Source organism: Papio anubis, chromosome 3, assembly GCF_008728515.1.
Source record: "Papio anubis isolate 15944 chromosome 3, Panubis1.0, whole genome shotgun sequence".
NCBI lineage: Eukaryota > Metazoa > Chordata > Mammalia > Primates > Cercopithecidae > Papio > Papio anubis.
The window spans coordinates 39,029,260-39,052,788 of NC_044978.1; the positions used below are offsets into that span (position 1 = coordinate 39,029,260).

At 35.1% G+C, this 23,529-nt stretch overlaps 1 protein-coding gene across 5 annotated transcripts in view; it reads left to right on the plus strand.

The window, feature by feature from the left end:
- The window catches only part of LRBA (LPS responsive beige-like anchor protein), a 766,866-nt gene that overhangs the window by 670,156 nt on the left and 73,181 nt on the right, over nucleotides 1–23,529 (plus strand). For all 5 annotated transcript variants that reach the window (XM_031663999.1, XM_031664001.1, XM_031664000.1 and 2 more), the window contains one exon: nucleotides 11,900–12,067. In XM_031663999.1, the coding sequence (XP_031519859.1) occupies nucleotides 11,900–12,067 (168 nt within the window). The remainder of the gene's footprint in view (nucleotides 1–11,899; nucleotides 12,068–23,529) is intronic.

The following is a 23,529-nucleotide window of genomic DNA, read 5'->3' on the forward strand; positions in this document are numbered from 1 at the left end:
CAGAGGGCCTGGGACTGAATCTTAAGGAGAATAAACACTGAAATGTTAGAGGAAAAAGACCCTATATTAAGAAAATGAATAGGAAAATCAGAAATGTAGAAAGAGAATCTGGAGAGACAGTGTCAAGTGAGAAGAAGAAAGAGAAACAAACACCATAATGCAGAGGTGAAATGAGAAAAGATGAGCATTCATTGGATTCAGACAGTTAGTAATCTTTGCAAAAACATTTTCAGTGGTGTGCCTGTAACAGAAAGAGGAGAAACAAGTTAAGAAGTGAAAGGGAGATAAGAAAACATAAATAACAAATGTATTTAACTCTTGCAAGAAGTCTCTGTTGTTGACCTCATATTGCATATGTATTCATGGCTACTTGAAAATAATTTTGGCCGGGCGCGGTGGCTCAAGCCTGTAATCCCAGCACTTTGGGAGGCCAAGACGGGTGGATCACGAGGTCAGGAGATCGAGACCATCCTGGCGAACACAGTGAAACCCTGTCTCTACTAAAAACTACAAAAAACTAGCCGGGCGAGGTGGCAGGCGCCTGTAGTCCCAGCTACTTGGGAGGCTGAGGCAGGAGAATGGCATAAACCCGGGAGGTAGAGCTTGCAGTGAGCTGACATCGCACCACTGCACTCCAGCCCTGGCGACAGAGCGAGACTCCCTCTCAAAATAAATAAATAAATAAATAAATAAATAAATAAATAAATAAATAAATAAAATAATAATAATAATAATTTAAAAGACTGACCCTATTAACTAATCATTATTCAATTGAAAATGCAGAGACTCAGACCCAAAATTTTGAGAGTCAGAGTGTTACTGTAGATGTTAAAACATCTCTAGAAGTAGACAGAGACTTGTTATCTGCTACTAAAATGAAGTGTTTTTTATGAGTTTTGTGAATATATGCACATTACAGATTTCATATATCTGACTTTCAGCAAAGATTATGTCCCCTATACTAAGTTGTAGTCTATGGCTATATGGTAATTCTTAAAGGACATAACTGATAGAGCTGAGTAGCCAAAATGTAAGAACTCTAAGGACCTTTAAGAATGGAAAGTTTATAGATGATAACATAGTTGGTAGAATCAGCCCTTTTACCTTTATTGTTTAGAGGATAGTCATAATGCCATCTTTCAGATGCTGCCACATTTCTTCAGAGATCTATAAGTAGCTGAAGAATCTACACTGTAGGACATTATGTCTGTTTCACACTTGAAGATGTTATATTTCTGCTGTCATTTTCTAAGGTATAGCCATTCTTCATGGCACTGAGAATTGTAATAGCCTCTTCAAAACTGCATTGAAGGTCATTTTAGTCTGGCAGTTACTTTGTACTTTGTAAGGGTTATCTTTATTTTCAGTAAGATAAGGTGTATTTTAAAAGTGTTAAGTATTGTTAACTCCTGCATTCTGTCTTGAATCAAAATCTGGATGCAGATTCAGTGTTTGGAACTGAATAAAGCCTCACCGTCCAGTTGATAACCACGAGTCATACGTGGTTGTTGATCACTTGAAATGTAGCTAGTCTGATCAACATGTGCTGTTCATTGTAAGTGTAAAATGTATACCAGACTTCTGAGATTTAATACAAAATAATTTTTATGTTGATTACATGTTGAAATGATATTTTGTATATTCTTGATAAAATATTACCATGTAATTAAAAGAGTTTTGCCTTTTTTTTTTTTTTTTCACTTTTTAAAATGTGGCTACTATAGGCAGGCCATGGTGACTTACACCTGTAATCCCAGCAATTTGGAAGGCCAAGGCAGGAGGTTTGCTTGAACTCAGGAGTTCAAGACTGACCTGGGCAACACAGCAAGACCCTGTCTCATTTTTTTAAAAAATATTTTTTATAAATTAAAAAAATGTGGCTACTAGACAATTTTAAATTGTGTATCTGGCATGGATATATTTCTGTTGGACAGCACTGGTATAAAATCCTTGGGGTGATTTTGTTACACAGAATTTTTTTGGCCTGTGCATTCCACTATTGAACATAAGCATACTTTCTTTTTTTGTTGTTTTTTTTTGTTTGTTTTTTTTGAGACTGAGTCTTTCTCTGTCACCCAGGCTGGAGTGCAGTGGCGTGATCTTGGCTCATTGCAACCTCTGCCTCCTGGATTCAAGAGATTCTCCTGCCTCAGCCTCCTGAGTAGCTGGGATTACAGATGCATGCCACCACGCCCAGCTAATTTTTGTATTTTTTAGTAGAGATGGGGTTTCACCTTGTTGGCCAGGCTGGTCTTGAACTCCTGACCTCGTGATCCACCCACTTCGGCCTCCCAAGGTGCTGGGATCACAGGCGTGAGTCACCGCACCTGGTCAAGCATATTTTAATACTTTAATAGTATACAAACTTCCATTAAAATTCTTAGCCTTAGATCCAAAGCAAAGGCCTAGGGTTAATTTCAAGCCTATTAAAGAAAGACCAAAATATTAATACTAAATTCAAAACTCAACTAATCTTTTACCATGTAAACAATTTCTCCTTTATTATGGTTAAGGTCCAAACTGATCACCCTACATTCGTTTTTCTTCACCCCTCACACTGGTAATCAGTTGCTGTAAGTAATAACTTGTATCTAAAATCTTTCTGAAATCTGTCCCCTCTTCACTCCTGATGCTATTTTCTTGACTAAGGTTCTCACTACCTCTCACTTAGACTATGGCAGTAGTCTTAGGGCTGACCTTTTGCTCCCCACTCTTCTTCCAAAGGGATGTCTCATTTCAGTATCTCCAGAGTCTAGCACAAGACCATTAGTAACCACTCAATAAATATTTATTGAATGAATAGATTAGAGAGATGCTAACATTAATAGAAAGTTGCAGAATGTATACTTTTAGTCCTATATAATATACAAGTATACAATCGCATACACAAAGTAAGTGCAGATGTAATTTGATTCTGTGGCTGAACTTAATGCTTTATATTCAGCAACTTTTGCTTTTTTTTTAATTCAAGTTTTTCTTTATTGGATATTCTTAGGAGTCATGACATAATAAATGTTCTACTTTGCCAAGGATTTTGATTTGCCAGTATAAGTTTATGGCAGTAAGTACAGGGAATCATTGGTGCCATGCAGACAGCTCCTTGTTTTTGTCTGGAATCCTCATGAGATTAAACTACATCTGGCAATAAGTAGAGATTCTGGTCTGGCCATCTTCAAAGGCAAGAGACTGCTAGTATTTATCAGATCTATATGGATAAGCAAATGGGAAGGGATTAAATTTTTCTTATTTTGTTTTCCTTCCTTTTGTAACTGACTATATAATATAAAACCTACAGGAGTTCATACAGTAAATTAATACCTTTTGTGATGGCTGCTGAAGAGGAAACCTATTCATTTTCTATACCTAGGTGGATAATTGACCACTTTAGATTAATATTTTAATTACTTATAACTATGTTTATAACTAGTTTATCTTAGAAAGCATAACAGCAACTTAAAGTCCTCAACATTAAGTTTCTAGGGATACTTTACTAATTTTTTAAAGAGTTGAACAACTAGTCTACCTGTTTTAAACATTTTAATGTCTGTAAATATTAGAGCATCATGTTTGGAATTTGAAAGTTTTTCATACATATTTATCTGTGTGAGAAAGTTTACCTTTGAGCCTGTTTTAAGGTAGGCTAGTCTACCTTCCAAGTGATGGTGAGCCTGCCTTTCATACAGGATGTGTCCTTCTCGTTATGCTCTTCACATTCTTAAGAGGTTCTTAGTCCTGGGACTCAGTTTACCTGTTACTGAAGCATATTAGCTCTACATCTAACTTACAAAATAAAATGGCTGCATTCCAGGTACTTGTCATGTAGCACAATCTAGAACCTACCATTCAAAGCCTCCCTAAGAGAAATAATGTTTGTGCAAGATTATCTGAAGAATATGTGGTCTCCCCGTTTGTCTATACTTTAAATCTATCTCAGGATTAACTCAGCCCCTCTGAGAGTTGCATACCTGGATTCCATCATATTGCCAAAGGAGGAATTTCTTATCTTACAAATAGAAATAATGTGTTTTTCCAGGCCATCTGGTTTGTTTTTACATTATGGTCATTTTTGTCTCCTGTAATTGTTCGTGTTTCTTTCTTTATGTTGCCTGCTAGAAAGCTTAGCAGCAAATACATAGCTCATCATATATAGATTTGTTAAAACAAGTATTTTGGAATGTCATGGTTTTTATGTGATATCTCCTTATTTTAAATTTTGCATTGCCTCACTTCTCTTTTGTTAAATGTATCTTGCTGCATATATATCACTGTAAGCTTTATGAATTATTTTCTGAGCAAAGGCTTGCAAAATGCAAACACATACAAGAAATAGGTATAATTTTCCCCATCCATTTTTACTAGCATTTTTTTTTTTAAAGCTCAATATCCCTATGTGTGATACTGTAATTAGTTTAACATATCTGTATGTTGTGAATTCCTAGATTTTAGATGAAAAGTGACCTAACGTTGAAATGTTAATTAAATGTTTTAATGTTCTGTAGTTCTAAAGAAAATAGTTGGATAAAATGTCAGTATATAGGAGTATTTTAAACATTTTTTAAAAATCATCTCTCTGAAAAGGAAGGTAATTGTGCAAGTTTGTCTAATCCTTTTGATCTTGGCACACAGCAATACAGACTTCAGTTGAGATTAAAACTATGAATTTCAAAGGAAACATGGCCTTCAGTGTGTAAAATATATAACAGCTGGTTGACTAGTCCATTTAAAACTACACAATAACAATCGTAGACAGAATGATTCTCCTGCCAAAAGATGCACGAGTGCTTGATGGTTATATCAAGATACGATACTAACTCACGCTTTTCTTTAGTAATGATATAAATGTAGAAATGAACTGTGTGCTGCTGGCTCAAAATATCTCTTCTGCCCAACAGTTCAAGGACAGTTTAGAAGTACAGAACCCCATTTAGTGATTTCTCTATCTGCTTTTCAGGCTGAACTTCAATATGTTGTTGACTAAATTTCATTTTTTAAAACTATCTGATAACAATTTTTATTCTTAGCATCCCACAGTTTTTTCCCTAAATTTTTGATCGTCCATTTTTACCTTCTTGGGCCTCAAGACTTATTAATCTTAATGTCACAACTTCACACATATTTTTAAGCTCTCAAAATTAAACTGTTATTTGTAAATAGTATAAAGCTTGTTTCACATTTTTGATATATATGTATATTAAGATAAACAGCTGAAGTCTGAAGCATTGTGATTTATATATAATCAGTATAGAGGAAATTGATGCTCATATTAATGGATTTTAGTTTATTACATATTTCCATTGTGTTTTACCTGAAGACATAATCTTTAAATTAGTTAAATTGATGCATTTTTTTTTTTTAATGAGGATTGATGTGAATTTGTCACTTCTGGCAAGCCCCATTTATAAAACATATTTGTATTCTAAATTTATATCCATCCAATATGAGAAAATGTTAATTTTCTGTGACCTTCGTTAGAAAGTTTTGATACAACATAGTTAACACAAATTTTCTTTTATTTTCTTTAGATTCATTTCAAATAATGAAATTTACCTATAAATAAAATTGAAATTTGCTAAAGTCACTCAGATTCACTGCAAATTCAGAGCCAGCATTTAAGGAGTTAATGCATCTTATTAGGGGGACAGGAAATCTGGCAACTATTGCAGAAACTAGACCTAATGGTGCACACAAACAATTTGTCAGTCTTCTTAAATGTGAATAGCTTTCCGCAAAGTGGCTGCTCTTGCTTTGTTTGAACAGGCTAAACTTTTCCTTTTTGGACTTTACATCTTAGAAGTGAAATGTGATCCACATATTCAATCAAAATCATTTAATTCAAAGCATATTTTGATTGGAACAAAGTTGACATGGAAAGAAACTCTAGAATAAAAAAGTTGAAAGGACTTTATATCATATATTTAGCAGGAAAATTTGAAACAGTTCTAATTAGGCTGAAAAAAACAGCTTTCTTCAATGTAAATTACAAAGGTCATATATCAATGTTAAGGAAACATTACCACTAGTGTTTGAAATCCAGCACATGCAAACATAACAGACCAGTTCATTTTAAATCTCTGTGTATGTGTTTGTATAGGAAGAAGGCCGTATTACATGGATTTAAAATGAAGAATACTTAAAATTCCAAGTTTATAACTTTGTATATTACCACCTTGCCAATCTAAATGTCAGTTCCTTTAAAACATATTATCTATGTTCAAATGAATTAAGACTCTTAATTATAAGTACGATTAAAATTTTACAAAATGGATGTTTCATTCATTATAAATATGATTAAATACATCTTATAAGTAAATGTATATCAAAGTCAGGAGGGTTAATCAGTGATTTTCATTTCACTTTTGAAACTTACAGCTATGGCATTTTATGTCTCAGAACCTTTGTACCTTGGGCCTTCTAGAAGCCTGGGAGCGGAAGTAGTAGGACAGGTGTGCAGAAATGTTTATCTGGGCTGCCTAGGCGTATTCTCTCTGGTCATAAAGAATGTATAAAGAATATTTGATCTTTTTATTTAAGTTTTTATAAAAATCATTTATTTCATATATATCACTAGTTTTTATTTAGTGTCTTTTCTTAATGGAGTGGTATGAGAATGTTTAGCCAAAGAATAAGTAAATATTAACATTAAGCTGGGAATGACAAGTATGAGAAACATAAATAATAAACAAATAAGGTTTCTTGGTCTTGAGGTAAACAGTTATCTAATAATTTCCTTTGTTGATTGAAATTGGTTTTCTTGATTTTTACATAATTTTCACATTGGCAAAAATTTGGTTTTTTGAAAGCAAAAGGAAATTGCTAGTGTATCACTAATGCATGTGTAGATTAAATACATGGTTTATGCCTTTCAGTTTAGAATTTTTATTCTCAAATAGCCTAGAGTTTCTCAGAAAAAGCTATTTCTATATGTTATCATGTTTTTTGACTGCACTATAGAAAACAAGAATAATTTTATATAACACTTTTTATAAAGAAATAATCTACTTCTTAAGTGGGTTAGTTTCAGGAAAGCATAGATTGTGTTCTTTCAGTGAGATTTGCTAAACATGCACACAGACACATATATATATACACACACACTTTGTAATTATTTCTGACACAGGGTTATAAAAACCTCCTATTTATGAATAATTTACTATTATCTTCATAATATTAAAGCTTTAATTTGTTGATATTCTGTATGCAGAACAAACAAATGAAAGTTATTAATAAGTGTATTTGACATCTGTATACTGTAGTTTTTAGCATATCTGAAGTCTTTTACTCTGCCTAATAGATCTCATTTAAAAAAACAGATATCAGCCCCAAGACAGTTTGTCAACACTAATATGAGTCCCCCTGGATTGGATTGACAATTCATGTGAGGCTTCATATGATAGTCTTTTCATAGTCTTATCTGATCCTTAACAATTGGACATTAGTTACTGATTTATTTTATAATAACTCAGATGAGTTGAATATTATTGTATTGTGTTGGACATTTTAGTAGATTTTCTTTTTTACAAATTTTACTCAGAGCACACATTGGATGTAAATGATGTATGCAGCCTGCTAGGGGAGTACTAACAATTGATTGGTTAGGTTTGAGAGCAGCATGGGAAGAATGTTACTATCCCCTAGCTGCAAACCGTATTTAACTCCAGGCTTAATGAGGACTGTCGGTTTTGAAGGCTTTGAAAAATCTCAAATGCTCAGCATTCCACTGGCATTTTTCATTTTTTTGTAACTAAAAATGTAGATCTAAATGAGAATTTTCTGTATATGAAGAATTTTTTTAAAAAATCAATATATAAAAAAGGTATTTTAATATAGGTTTCATGATTTATGTTTTTAAATCTTAAAAATGGGAGTTATAAAAGGAAACCTCAGGGTATTCCATTTTGAATTATATTGTTTGTATTTTTTCCCTTAATTTCTTCCTGCCTGTCCTTCTCTCTTCCCTCAAGTCTTAAGTACATTACCTATTTTTGGTTAGGTAGTTGTCATTCACTGATAGCAAAAGGATATTAAAGTTCTGAACTGACTTCGTACTGAAATGACTTTGAAACTTCTTGGAATTCTCTTATACTTACCACATTATTCTTTTAGTTCCCTTTTTAAAGCTTTGGTGTATTGCAAGACATGCTTGAAGCTGACTAATGGAATTTTTAGTTGAGTGTTTGAGAAATTATTTAAAGTTTATTCATGAAGGTAACGTGTTTATCATCTTCTGGAAGTGATTTTGCCAATAGTTCCGCGAATTACTGGTCAATTCCTTAAGGACTGACCTATGACAATGTAAGGTGAGGTCTGAACCATGGCATTGTGGCGATCTCTGCATGTGTGTTTGCAGCTTGATATGAGCACACAGTAGCTTTCCTTTCAGCATTTTTGCTTAAAATTCTGATGCAGTATCAAGATACAAAGCTTTAAGCATTGAAATCTAACCAACTTTACCATTTTGAGTGTGCATAAAGAAGTAGTCAACTATAAGGAAAACTCAACAGTTCTTTGTCTGGTGACACATAAAATAAAATTGCCCTAGTTTTTAGAGCTTTAATATTGAGGAAATACATTTGTACTTTGTCATTTGCTGAGCCTTCTAGAATTTTACGGTCTCAAATCACAACACTATGGACACTCAAGAGACTCCTGACTGTTTTATCTTATTAAACAATTTTGAAATCATTAATTTTTAATTAGCTTGGATGCAGGGTTTTTTTTTTATTGTTTCACTAGTGTGTGTATATGAACTACACGTTTTTTATTTAAACTACTGGCGAGAGTACTATTTACTTAAATAAGTATAGGTTCTTTCTAAGAGTATATACTCTAAGTTTGCTTCACAGAGTCATATTTTTTGCAAACTCAGAGATATTACATGCTAATCTGTTATAGTAGAGCTTTTCGGCAGTTTATGAACTCAGATTTCGAACAGCCACCAAAAAGGATGTAAGCACGAAGATATGTGTAGGTCCTTCCCTGATTGAAAGTTCTAATTAAGTGAATTGGAGAAAATTAACTGAAATTAGCTGTCAGAAAGTCACATTTAAATGAGTGATGAGCTAGTCTGGCAGTAAACATTTAAATGATATAAATTGCCATTTAAGTGTATGGTTTAATGTTTGTCATGCATTAATGTGACATGAGACTGCAGTGACAATCAAGCAGCTTGCTCTAATTTGAACATATTTAGGGCTTTTGTGTGGAGTGCACTGCACACAAATTAAGACAATTGCTGTTTTTATGTGTCATTGTAAATGTGCCTACCCCCTACCCCTATCCCTACCCAAGGTCTCAGTTAATGAAACCAACGTATCATTTCTGTGTGTAACTTGCATTAGTAGTTCCTAGATTTTTTTCAAATTTATGTACTTAATTAAAATAGGCATTTACTTAAAGTTATCATAAGCTTCTCTCTTCTTATTTCAAGTAACATGTGAAGCAGTTTTGTGTTGTCATATCTGTTTAATAAATTTGTAAATGTAAAGCATTTTAAAAGAGATGTCTAAAACAGTAACTTTCTCAATTGAAACTAGCTAAATATTTGTAAGGCATATTTCATTTGAGGTATACTTTGGAATGTGAGAATTGCCTAGAGTTTTGTTTACAAAATTATGTTTTCAATTTTATATTTGTGATAATACTGTGAAGCTGTGTTAAATATTAAAGGAAATATATTTTTTGTATTTATAAACATTTCTTTTTCATAGGTACTTATTTTAATAAAGCATATCTTTACACAAGTGTCCACATGTAAAGGAATAGGAACGTCTTTTGTCACAAGATGGTTTATATCACATTGGTTATTTGCTATATAAGTTGGTCAGTTTTGTTTTAAAACTAGCAGATCTCTTATAACATAGCAGCAAGCCATACTGAAAATACATCACAATCATAGACTTCTCTAAAAATAAGAATCAATTTCAATGAGATACATTACCAGATATAAGTTGGTATAGCAGTCTCCTCCTTATCCACAGTTTTGCTTTCCAGAATTCTAGTTACCTGTGTTTAACTAAGGTCTGAAAATGTGTGAGTACAGTACAATCAGATACTTTGAGGTAGAGACAGAGACCACATTTACATAACATTTATTATGGTATATACATTTTTACAGTATATCATTATTGTTCAAGTTTGTTGTTATTGTTGTTTATCTCTTACTGTGCCTAATTTATAAATTAAACTTTATCATAGGTATTTATGTATAGGAAAAAACATAGTACATATAGGTATAGGGTTTGGTACTATTCGCAGATTCCGGCATCTACTGGGGATCTTGGAACATAACCCCTGTGGATGAGGGGGGATTACTGTATACTTTTTTATTTTTATTTTTATTTTTTTCAAGACAAAGTCTCACTCTGTCGCCCAGGCTCTAGTGCAGTCGCACCATCTCGGCTCACTGCAAGCTCCACCTTCTGGATTAATGCCGTTCTCCTGCCTCAGCCTCCCGAGTAGCTGGGACTACAGGCGCCCGCCACCACACCCAGCTAATTTTTTGTATTTTTAGCAGAGACAGGGTTTCACTGTGTTAGCCAGGATGGTCTCAATCTCCTGACCTTGTGATCTGCCTGCCTCGGCCTCCCAAAGTGGTGGGATTACAGGCATGAGTCACCACACCCAGCTTACTGTATACTTTTAATTAAGCTTCAGAGTTTATGTTTGAAAACTCTTTGATTTTAATATAATTATTTATTGTTAAACTAATCCTTAATGCTAAACTTTTATGTTGGAATGATTTTGAACAATATTAAATAATATAAAGATGAATACTTTCCTAAAAAATCTCTTCAGTTTTTAGAACTCTTTAGTATTTATAATGTTATTAAATTCACCAAACATTTATTGGCATCTATTATGTTTTAGGCACAGCACTAGTAACTGGGAATATAATCATGGATAGGAAATGGATCTTGTGCCTAGGATCTCAACCAACTACTTGATTGTGTTCATTCATTATTTATCGGGCACTATTATGTTAATAGCATCAAATATTTGGTCAGGTTTGATATTAATACCTAGAATAAAAATTCAGTAATTATAAGTATCCCCGACAAGATCTAATTTGTTAGCATAAGAACTCAATCAACATAACTAAATAATTTGGTTACGGATGTTGAAATAGACTACAAAATATTTTAATTCTAGAAAAATAATAAATATTTCAAGTGGATAGTAAATTTTTAACATTTTCACATTTAGTTTCCCAAAATAGTCTTTGCCTTGTACGGCCTCCTTTCTTTGAAGCATAAATCGAGTACCTGTCAGGCTCTGAGTTACAAATGTGACCAAGATAGGCCCAGTCCTGCTCCTTAGTGCTGTCAGTACAGTAGAAGAATACTGAAACTTACACATTTAGTATAATTAATTATGCCAAGTGCCGGAAAACCTCTACTTGTAAACAAAGGAGGACAGATTCTGGTAGAAACTAGGCCGTCAGATAAGTTTTTGTTGTTGCTGTTGTCGTTGTTGTTGTTGTTGTTGTTGTTTTGAGATGGAGTTTCGCTCTTGTCATCCAGGCTGGAGTGCAATGGCGTGATCTTGGCTCACTGCAACTTCTGCCTTCCAGGTTCAAGCGATTCTCCTGCCTCAGCCTCCTGAGTACTTGGGATTACAGGCGCGGGCCACCACACCCAGCTAATTTTTGTATTTTTAGTAGAGACCGGGTTTCGCCATGTTGGCCAAGCTGGTCTCAAACTCCTGACCTCATGATCTGTCCACCTTAGCCTCCCAGAGTGCTGGGATTACAGGCGTGAGCCACCGCAGCCACAAGTTTTGTTTTTTAAAAATCTTTGTTCGCAGTAAAGTTAGTGTTAAACTTTACTGCTTGCTCTAAATATCTCTCTGTATTTTTAAAAAGGAATTCAACATAGTAATACAATCCATATCTTTTTTTCAGGCTCTGGAGAGTGAATTTGTTTCCTGCCAGCTTCACCAATGGATTGATCTCATTTTTGGCTATAAACAGCAAGGACCAGAGGCTGTCCGAGCCCTCAATGTGTTCTATTACTTGACCTATGAAGGAGCTGTCAATCTGAATTCAATAACTGATCCTGTGTTGAGAGAGGTAAGTTATCTGAATTGAGAAAGCAACTTATAGTCAGGTATATTTAAACTAGAAGGAGCCAGAGAACACCTCCTCCATCCTTTGATTTTACTGATGAAGAAACTGAAACTAGATGTAAACTGCCTTAAGCAGAATAGTCTCTCAGTGACCTAGCAAGAACTTGAACCCAGAGATTCCTTCCAACAAAATGTTTGACCCAATATAAGATGACAGCTTTTTCTATTCGAACCTGTTAAGGTATCTATAATCTTATTTATAATTTTATATAAATTTGGAGGTTACTCACATGATTTTTGTAGGAAAATAGTAATAATTCATTAAAGAGATATGATTATGAGCATAAATTTATTGAAATGTGATAAAACATATTTATATGTAATACCTAAGAACATATATAACCACATAGAAGTTAATGGCGGGGGGTTGAAGTCCAAATCTTTCCTATGTCATCAAATTGTTGTTAAATGTTATTGAACTTGTTTTATTCTTGTCATTTATTTTCTCAAGTAAAACACTTAAACATGGTTTTGGCAAATGCAGCACTCACTAAAAAGTCTGTAGGAGACCTTACTTTTTTTAGTATTTCAAATCTAATTATGCATCCTTCTAATTCCAGTATACTTCATATGAAAAATTATAGAATTGAATGATGCAACCTTAATCCGTACAATTTTAGAACACAACTGCATTTAGGAAACCAGGAGCTTTGATTCGTGGGGAAAGTTAGATATCATTTTGAAAGAAACATTATTTGTAATGTGTGAGATTTGTCATTTTTCCCTAGCACTTGATTCATTCGTTTATGCTTCTACTAAGACCTGATCATGCAGAAGATATATAAGTACATATTTAAATAAATTGCCATATTATCACCTGGCTTATGTGCTAGATAAGTTAGTATGCACACAAAAGCACTGTGTACTAGATGTACACTTGCGTTAAACTGCCCAAGTTTTAAATTACTACGTTTCAGTTTTTAAAACGGTAGGGGCAGAGAATTGGGTCACATAAACTCTTAAAGACTCTTCCAGTTGTTCAGTTTTTTGAAAATACTCCTTCAGGGTTTTTTTTATTTTATCAGAACATCAACTGAGTATATGACACAGAATATACATAGGATTCCCTAAAGGTATTGAGGTGAGAGCAACATACAGGTAGTGTTACAAAACAGTGCATAATTTTATTGTTGGGATAAAATAGCATAGGCCTATTTACTTACTTTCTTTTTTTTTTTTTTTTTTTTGTTCGTTTTGGCTATATTTGAACAGTATTACTTTGTTCTGTTAAATGCCCATAATTCTTCAACAAATATACCAGCTATTTTTGTTTTCTCCTGTTATCCTTAGTAATTATCCATATCTCTGCATAGCTGATATATAACTGAATTCGCACTGTAGAATTGATTTTATAATCTCTTAAAAAGAGATTGGTTGTACTTAATATACCAGCATATTGTTTTTGTACCAGCATAAATTGGTTGTACTTACTACATCAGTATGTATTTTTTGTGTCACTATATGCAATCTCCGTATTCCTAATTTTGAAATTCTGTAATGTTCCATAGAGTTGCTGTGAAAATATGCTTAACACTGTTTCTCTCAATGCAAGATCATATTACTTAAAAGACTTGTCTCTTGGTATGTCCAAGATGACATCAATAGCTCTACTTTTCATTAAAGGTTATGCAATGTTTTCATGATAAAAATGTCACTTGGCCTATATCTGTTTGTCATGGCTAGTTAAAAAGTAAAACATTCGATCAGCTAGTTGTTTCCTCTATGAGTCACTCTATGGCTTTTTATTTTTATTCTGGATTGACCACCGTCCCTACGTACATACCAATGATTGTTTAAGGAAGTTTTCTGTGAATTAATCTAGAAGAACACTGTCTAGAATTTTCTGTAGTGCTGTAGTGTGTTCTGTGTCTGCACTGTCTAATAAACCATGAAGCATTTGTAGTTATTGTACATTGAAATGTGGCTAGTGTGACTAAGGAACTAAATGTTTAATTTTAATTAATATACATTTACATAGGCACAGATGACTAGAGGCTACAGCATTGTACAGTAGAGATCTAGAAGACTTATGTTTATCTTTGACCATCTTTTCTTGCTCTGAGTTCAGTGCATGTAACAATGGGAAAATAAATTTTAAATTGACTTGGTAGGATATTTCAAAGTGGCAATACTCCATTTAGACATTAGATAGATATTTGAATATAGGTGTAAGCTCAATTATATTTTTTCTTTCACCTAAACTAACACATTATAATTTCAAATAAAATTCTTTATTGTGATAATATATATAACATAAAATTGAACATTTTTACCTTTTTTTTTTGAGACAGCGTCTCGCTCTGTCACCCAGGCTGGAGTGCAGTTGCGTGAGCTCAGCTCATTGCAACCTCTGCCTCCTGGGTTCAAGCGATTCTCCTGCCTCAGCCTCCTGAGTAGCTGCAATTACAGGTGCCTGCCACCACGCCTGCCTAATTTTTGTATTTTTAGTAGAGATGGAGTCTCAGCATGTTGCCCAGGCTTGTCTCGAACTCCTGAACTCAAGTTATCTGCCTCCCTCGGCCTCCCAAAGTGCTGGGATTATAGGCGTGAGCCACAGCCCCAGCCATTTTTACCATTTTTGAGTTTACAGTTCAGTGGCATCAAGAACATTCACATTCTTGTACAGTCATCACCACCATCCATCTCTAGAAATGTTTCATCTTCCCAAACTGAAACTCTGTATGCATTAAACAATAACTCCTCATTCCTTCCTCCCCCAGTCCCTGTACATTACAGTGCTACTTTTTATCTCTATAAATTTGACTACCCTGAATACCTCCTAGAGGTGGAATCATGCAACATTTGTCTTTTTATGTCTGACTTATTTTACTTAGCATAATATCTTCAATATTCGTCCATGCTGTAGAATGTATCACAATTTCCTTTCTCTTTAGGCTGAGTAATATTCCATTGTATGTATATACCACATTTTGTTTATCCATTTATATATCAATGGGCATTTTGGGTTGTTTCCATCTTTTGGTTATTATGAACAGTGCAGCCAAGAGCATGGGTGTACACCATCTGTTCAAATCCCTGCTTTCAATTCTTTTGGATATGTACCCCGAAATGGAATTTCTGGATTATGTGATAATCTTTTTTTTTTTTTTTTTTTTTTTTGAGACGGAGTCTCACTCTGTTGACAGGCTGGAGTGCAATGGTGCAATCTCAGCTCACTGCAACCTTCGCCTCCTGGGTTCAAGTGATTTTCCTGCCTCAGCCTCCTGAGTAGCTGGGATTACAGGCATGCACCACCACACCCGGCTGATTTTGTATTTTTAGTAGAGACGGGGTTTTACCATATTAGCCAGACTGGTCTCGAACTCCTGACCTCATGATCTGCCCACCTCGGCCCCCTAAAGTGCTGGGATTACAGGCATGAGCCACTGCACCTGGCAACAAATACGTTTTTAATATTTATTTTTTATGATCAACTTTTGCTAAAGACTATTAAAACTTTTGCTTTAAGTTTGACTTCCTATTCTTCACCACAACCCTAAGTAGTTAATTATGAGAAAAATAAGCCTTAACTGATAGTCTTCCACTCATCACACCCTGATTTATTTTTATATTATACATTATATAGATATATATGTATATATAATATATTCTATATTAGATTCGGCATTTATTAAACATGGCCTGTGATGTTCTAAGTCTGGTAGGTATTTGATATTCTTGAAATGAGAATATAGTGCTTTGTTACTTAGCACTATTAAAATAAATATACACATTTAATTTACAGAGCTTTCTGAGTGTCATTAAAATAAATGGGGCCAGGCGCATTGGCTCACACATGTAATCCCAGCATTTTGGAAGGCCACGGCAGGAGGATCATTTGAGTCCAGGGGTTCAAAAGCAGCCTGGGCAACAAAGTGGCCCCATCTCCACAAAAAATTTGAAAATTATCTGGGTGTGGTGGTATACACCTATAATTCCAGCTATTGGGTGCGGTATGAGGTGGGAGGATTGCTTGAGCCCAGGAGGTTGAGGCTGCAGTGAGCCATGATTGTACCATGGCACTCCAGCCTGAGCAACAGAGTGAGACCCTGTCTCAAAAAAGAAAGGTTGGGGGGAATAGTCTTTTATTATAGCCTTTTCATACCATTTACTAGTGCTAAATCCTATAGTACAATGCAGTGTGATATAATAGAATAAACAAAGAAACAAACAAATAAATAAATATGAATTTGAGTCATGGCCCTGATGCCTACTGGTTGTGTTCCTCAGTCTCTGTTTCCTGTATATAGAAGTGATGCAATAATGCCCACTCTACAGAGGATGAGATGACATATAATGCATGTAAACCACCTGGCATGGTGCCTATCCCCTCATAAGTACCCAGCAAGTGTTAGTTCTTTCCCTTATGTTGCTCACAGTTAAATCCCTGGGTTAGAAAACACAAGTATAAAAGGAATGTGAACTACTGATTAGATCATAGAAAGAATCATAAAATGTTAACACTAGAGAAGTTATTAGAGACCATTTCCTAGTGGACACATGCTGAGTTCACTGTTAAGTGAGGCAAGAAAGCAGAAAACATGATTAGGTCATTAATTTATTCATTTTTTCAACAACCTGTTACTAAACTCAAATCATGTAATAAGGTTAAAGAGTTGAAAGGCAAGTCCCTGCCCTCCCTCAGCTAGAGTTCATTATCTAATGGGAAAATAAGTATAAGTAAACAATTATAGTATGATCTGATAAATTCAGTATGGAGATAAATATATGTATGTATGTATGCATGCACAAGCATAGGATAGGTACTAAGCCCAACTGACAGAATCCAGGCATGTTTTCCAGAGAATGAGAGACTGGAGCTGCATATTGAAGGATGAATAAGATCATTGGGTAGAGTCATGAGCAAAAGTTACCTACACGGAGGCAACTGCATACCCTTCCTGCACATGGATAAAAGAGATGGCTAGAGAATATGGTGTATGTGGAATGAACTGAAGGTGAGCAGATGAGGGAGAGAGACACAGGAGCCAGTCTTCAATACCATAAAAAATAATTTTCAGCAGGGCATATGGTGGCTCACACCTATAATTCCAGCACTTCGGGAGGCCAAGGCAAGAGCATGGCTTCAGGCTGGGAGTTCAAGACCAGCCTGGGCAACATAGCAAGATTTCATCTCTACGAAAAGATGAAAAACTTATCTGGGCATGGTGGCACATACATATAGTCCTAGCTGAGGTGAGAGGATTGCTTGAGCCCAGGAGTTGGAGGCTGCATTGAGCTATGATCCTGCCATTGCACTCCAGCCTGGGCATCAGAGTAAGACCGTGTCTTTAAAAAATAATACTTTTAACTGCGTCATAAGGCAGTAGGGAACCACTGAAGGTTGGTGACATGACTCCATGTCACTAATATGTGTGTTTAGAATCTGAAAGAAGATTGACAGATAAGAATTAAAAAGTACTGACTGGATTTTTCTAAGAGGTCATTGGTGATCTTAGAGAAGTAGCTTAGAAGGTAGAGGATTGTGTTATGAATGGGAGATGTTGAAGTAAACACAGTAAATAAAGAAAATAATTTAAGCTTTATTGAGATATAGTTCACATATGTTACAATTCACACATTTAAAGTGTATGATAGTTTTTAGTATATTCACAGAGTTGTACAAGCATCACCACAATTTAAGAGCATTTTCGTCACCACAAAAAGAAATCTTTATATGCACCAGCAGTTACTCTAAAGGATAATTTTTTAAATGAGTAAATATTGGACTATGTTTCTGTGTTAATGGGAAAGATCCAAAAGGAGGGAAGCATGTCAGACATGCAGGACGGAAAGTGTGTAATACACTATCAAGCTCTGTGTGAAAGTGGAGAAGAACAAAACCCAGAGCATAGATAGAGATAAGCACTGAACAGGAGGGAACAATAGGGCCTCATCTTGGATTGGAGAGTAGACAGGTCGCATGGGGACTTGTGTAAATAAATGTGTATGAATGAGGTGGAAAGGCAACAAGATTCTCTTTATGAGGGTTTGTACCAAGGATGAGACTATATTTATGCTTAATGGGTGCTGCTCAATAATTATAATTTCCTTTCAACATTGTTTTTCTGTGTTTTCAACATCAGGAGAATAGGTGTAGAAAAAAGTTGAACAGAGCGGGATGTATGTGTGCGTGCGCTTGTGTGTTTCTGGAGAGAGAGAGAGACAGAAAGATAGACACAGGTGGGGTTTGCCATGGAAGTATGGTGAAATGTATGAAAAAGGATTGAAGGTGCAAGGGTAGCTGATGAAACTGTTAAAGGGATGTTGTAGAAAAGATGAAACGTGAACCTAGGCTGGATTAGGTAGATAAGAAAGGAAGGAAGGGACTGATAAACTGGAAAAGTTTATCCTCTCATTCATTACTAATTCATTTATTCAACAAATACTCATTTTGTTCAGGATGCTAAAAATGTGGAGATGAGCAAGACAGGTAAGGTCTGTTCCCTCCTGGAGCTCACATTCTAATGGGGCACAAAGAAAATAAAATTTAAAGACTGTAATTTCAATTATATCAAGTGCTATAAAGAAAACAGAAGTGGGTAAGGTGATGCAAAGTGCTACGAGGGTGGAGAACTGTTAAAGGGGATGGTTAATGACTGCCTCTCTGTCTTCATAAACAGTGTTTCCTTTAAAACTTTAGGATTGGAGTACAGCTAAACAAGGGTAACGGGGAGTTAGCTCCTACTGCTCTCCCCACGGCCAAGCATGTGCCTGCAACGCCCGGCCTGGGACAGCCACCAAGTCAAGTCTTGTCACAGGCTTCATGCCAGCTGTGAAACTTTCACTATTGCCTTCTACTCATTTACTCCCCACCCCCACCTCCACCTCCAGGTCACGCCTCTCTTTTCTTCAGAATCTTGTTTCTCTAAGGTGCTTTAATATCATTAATATTAGCGCATTTGTGTATCTGCTTGGTTTATATTAAAGCATTATTTCTGCAAAACCACAATCATGGTACAAGGATAGACTTCTACCTTTCCACTATCAAAAGCAAATTAGACTAATTTCTGTTTGGTAGCTATACTTTACTTATTTCTGTTCACTTCTATACACTTAATTCAGTCTAGAAATATGTTCACAGTCATACAGAGGCAAGTTGTCTACATACAAGTCATGTAATCACCTACTATATTGGGAAAGCGCCAATCTTCTTGAGAAAGTTTCTATTGTAGAATGAATGGTTAATACATATGGCATAGTAAGTGATCATAAAAATAATCTCTCTATAAAAAGAGCACTAAACGATAGAAATAATAACCATAAGAGGAGGAAGAGTAATCAGAGAAACAGCCTGCAGCACATTAAACGTTTATGTTGTTTTTAATTTTTAGAAAACAGCTGGGTTATCAATATACAACTATGTCTGCATTTACATATATCACACACCAGAAAGAATTCTTTTTCAGAGAAATATGCTAATCTTTCAAAAACTATCTTGTGACCCCAACTTAAGAATATATTCTTATCTGTTTACTCTTCTTTATTTCTCTGTATTTTGGCACTATTCTTTTTTTCCCTGCCTTTAACATTTTTTAACCTATTCTAGTTCCTCAATATTACATATATTCTTTTATACATAAGGGACAAATAATAAAAGTTGATTGTTTTCTGATTATTCTGCTGATTTTGGCTTGTCTCATTCACTTCTTTTCTTTCAAACACAATCTTATTAAGCCTTTCTAACCCCATTTTTGAAAAAAGTAAAACCCAAGGAAAGAAGAAATTTTCAAAAAAGATAAAAATTAGAATATTTGAATTCAGGGTCAGATATGAGTAAGAATAACTATTTTTACTAAGAAAAAAATTCTCTTAAAATCCAAATGCACAAATTAAATACATGATGAATATTTTATAAAATAATTTTCCCTCTTCTAAAAGATTTAACATAAGTATTTTCCTTAAATTAATATATTTAAAGTATAATTGTATTTATAGGCATGGTTTCTAGAACAATTCTGTATCCTTATCCAGAATTCACCCATTAATTTTCATATAAATGCTGTCTGCAATATTCAAAGGTTGAGAGCTCAGTATCTAGACATTAGTATCTTAGTGTGAAATAGTTCATTGATGAAGTTCAGAAATATATATATTTTTAAAAATGCATATGTGCATATGTCTGTGTGTGTATATATGTAAATAAATATATATATGGCAATGTTACGTTCACTGATACAGGAGCACAAAGGAGGCATTTCCAACCCAGATTAAGAAAGTATCAACTGTCTGAACATAATCCTTAAGAAATTTGAGTTAAGTCGGTGAAGCAAAAGAAATGGAAGGGACATTCAAAGCAGAGAGTATGGCATGTGGGAAGGAGCACAGTATGGCTCTATGACTAGAAAAAAATCATGTGGTAGGTAGGGAGAGCATAAGAAGTTGGTGATAGGCCAGGCAAGGTGGCTAACACCTGTAATCTCAGCACTTTGGGAGGCTGAGGCAGGAGGACTGCTTGAGGGCAGGAGTTCGAGACTAGCCTGGGCAACATAGTGAGACCCTGTCCCTAAAAAAATAAAAATAAAAATAATTAGCCAGGCATGGTGGTATGTGCCCATAGTTCCAGCTTCTTGGGAGGCTGAGGCATGAGAATTGCTTGAATTGAGGAGGCAGAGGTTGCAGTGAGTCAAGATCACACTACCGTACTCCAGCCTGGGTGACAGAGCAAGACTCTGTCTCAAAAGAGCAGCCAGGTTGGTGAGATCTCTAAAACATATTTGGAAACCATTCATGTCTGTTCATTATTATTAGTTCAAGCCACCACCATCCTCTCCCCACTGGACTAACGTTAGTAGACCATGTCACCTTTTTCTATCCCTGCCTACCTACAGTCCACTTTCCACAGAGCTGCCAAAGTGGTATTTGAAACTGTAAGTCAGATCATTTCACTTCCTTCTTAAACTTTCCTATTTCACATCAGACATAGAATAAAATCTGCTTGACTCACATGATCTGGCCCTGCGTACCTCTCTGATCTCATGTCATCTGTTCTCCTCCTCGTTGATGTGTCCTATCACACTGACATTTCTGTTCCTGATTACATGAAGGGGAAGGCCTTTGTAAGTTTAATATCAAAACTAAAAGTCATTAAAGAAATTAATATATTCATGTATAAAAACTACATGAAAATGGAAGTTTCTGAACATCTAAAGCAACAACAAATAACAAAGTACAGGAATAGAAAACTCATGAAAGATGAAATGCAAGGCATATATGAAAAGCACTTTAAGCTGAGCACAGTGGCTCACACCTGTAATTCCAATGCTTTGGGAGGCCAAGGTGGGAGGATCGCTTAAGCCCAGGAGTTTGAGACCAGCCTGGGCAAATAGCAAGACCCAGTAAGAGAAGCAGTTCATCCTCACTATTAATCAATAACATTAAATTGGACACACAATAGCATCTTTGTCCATTAGATTATCTAAGATTAAAAATGATAAAAATTTTAATGTTATCAATTTTAATGATAAAATTTAATGAAAACAGATACTGTCATATATTTGGGGAGAATGAAAATAGGTTGAATCTTTATAGCAATCTGTATTAATTATTAAAATGTTCATGCACTATTTACTTAGAACTCTAACCAAAAGTAGTAATTGACCAAGTGTGAAAAAAATATTCAGTTATCTACTTGTTCATATGTATTAGTCTGTTTTCATGCTGCTATGAGGACATACTCGAGACTGGGTAATTCTAAAGGAAAGAGGTTTAATTGACTCACAGTTCTGCAGGGCTGTGGAGGCCCCAAGAAATTTATAGCCATGGTGAAAGGGGAAGCAAACATGTCCTTCTTTGCAAGGTGGCAGGAGAGAGAAGAATGAGAGCAGAGTGAAGGGGGAAGCCCCGTATAAAACCATCAGATCTCGTGAGAACTCACTCACCATCACAAGAATAGTATGGGGGAAACCACCACCATGATTCTATCACCTCCGATGGGGTCCTTCCCACGATGTGGGGATTATGGGAACTACAATTCAAGATGAGATTTGGGTGGGGACACAGCCAAACCATATTATCATAATAGCAAAAAAAAAAAAAAAAAAAAAAAAAAGCAACATAAATGTCCGGTAGAGAACTAGTTAATTAAATATTGGTAAATTTACACAATAGAATACTGTATGTCATCAAAAATGTTGCTGCATAAATCTACATGTATTACCATGGAAGTATATTTTGCCATATTACAGTGAATAACAGATAATGTTATGAAACATATAAAATACAAGTGCATGAGGAAAAGCCTGGAATTATGGACCCCAAAATGTTCATGGTCATTATCTTTGGTTAATGAGATCATGGAATTCTTTAATCTGCCTCTTTCTATATTCTAAAAAAGTATGTCTCTTGAAAATCAGAGAGAGAGAAAAAGCCAAACACAACTCTTTTTCCCTTTTCAGGGGGAAAGAAGCCGCTTCTTGAAAAACTGAACAAGCAATATATGTTAACATGAGGATGTGAATACTGACTTTGTTTTTGGCTGCTCAGAGGTGTTTTGTAATTACTTTCTGGGTTTTGGCCATGTTCTTTCTCAACATTCAGTGTTATTAGGGTACTGGCTGTCTATAATGATCTTCATGTAACTTTGACAGGGATGAAGGGATTTACAATTTCTTAACTTTTTTCTCACTCAGAAATCAGAGTACCTCCAATCTCTTAATTTTCTGTGTGTGTGTTATTTAACCCACTGAGTTATGGGAGTTTTCATACTTTTTAACATTTGAGTTTATTTCTTCATTTTTTCCCATCATATTTGATGGGGAACACAAAGAACACTTCTACTTTTAGGGAAAATATCTTAGATATATCGCTGTTAATTGTAGTTTTTGTCATTATCTAAAAGCAAGAAAACTTTTGGCTTAAGATTCATGAATTCTAGATCTCTGGGTGTGCCTGTGTCTGTGTGTGTGTGTATAATTAAATAGTTATACAAAGTACTTTAAAAATGTATTTATCAAAGCAATACATGTTAACTATTTCAAGAGTCTAATAATACAGAAAGTATAAAGTGAGAAACTAGAAAGCTCTCATCCTCAAATTGGTAACTAATGCGAGAGTCACATGCTAATGTCTAGCTATAAGTTCCTCTCTGATGCACTTTGATGTGTATGTAAAGAAAAAAAGCCTCTGCCACAGAACTCATCATCCTTTCTAATGCCTGAAATTCTACCATTAGAGATCACTTATTTGGTTACAAATCCTTTTAAAAAAAATCCTTTCCAATCATATGGCTGTCTGTGAACAAGACTGGACAGTAGGTTTTGATAAAAGGAAAAGTACAAAAACAGCAGAGTCTGGAGCAGTTGTTGTATAGGGGGCACCAGGGCAGATCTTGGGGTGTGCCTGGAGGTTGGAAGAAGGGGTAGGGGTTCAAAGGCTGAAAGATACTTGCAGATAGATGTTGCTGTC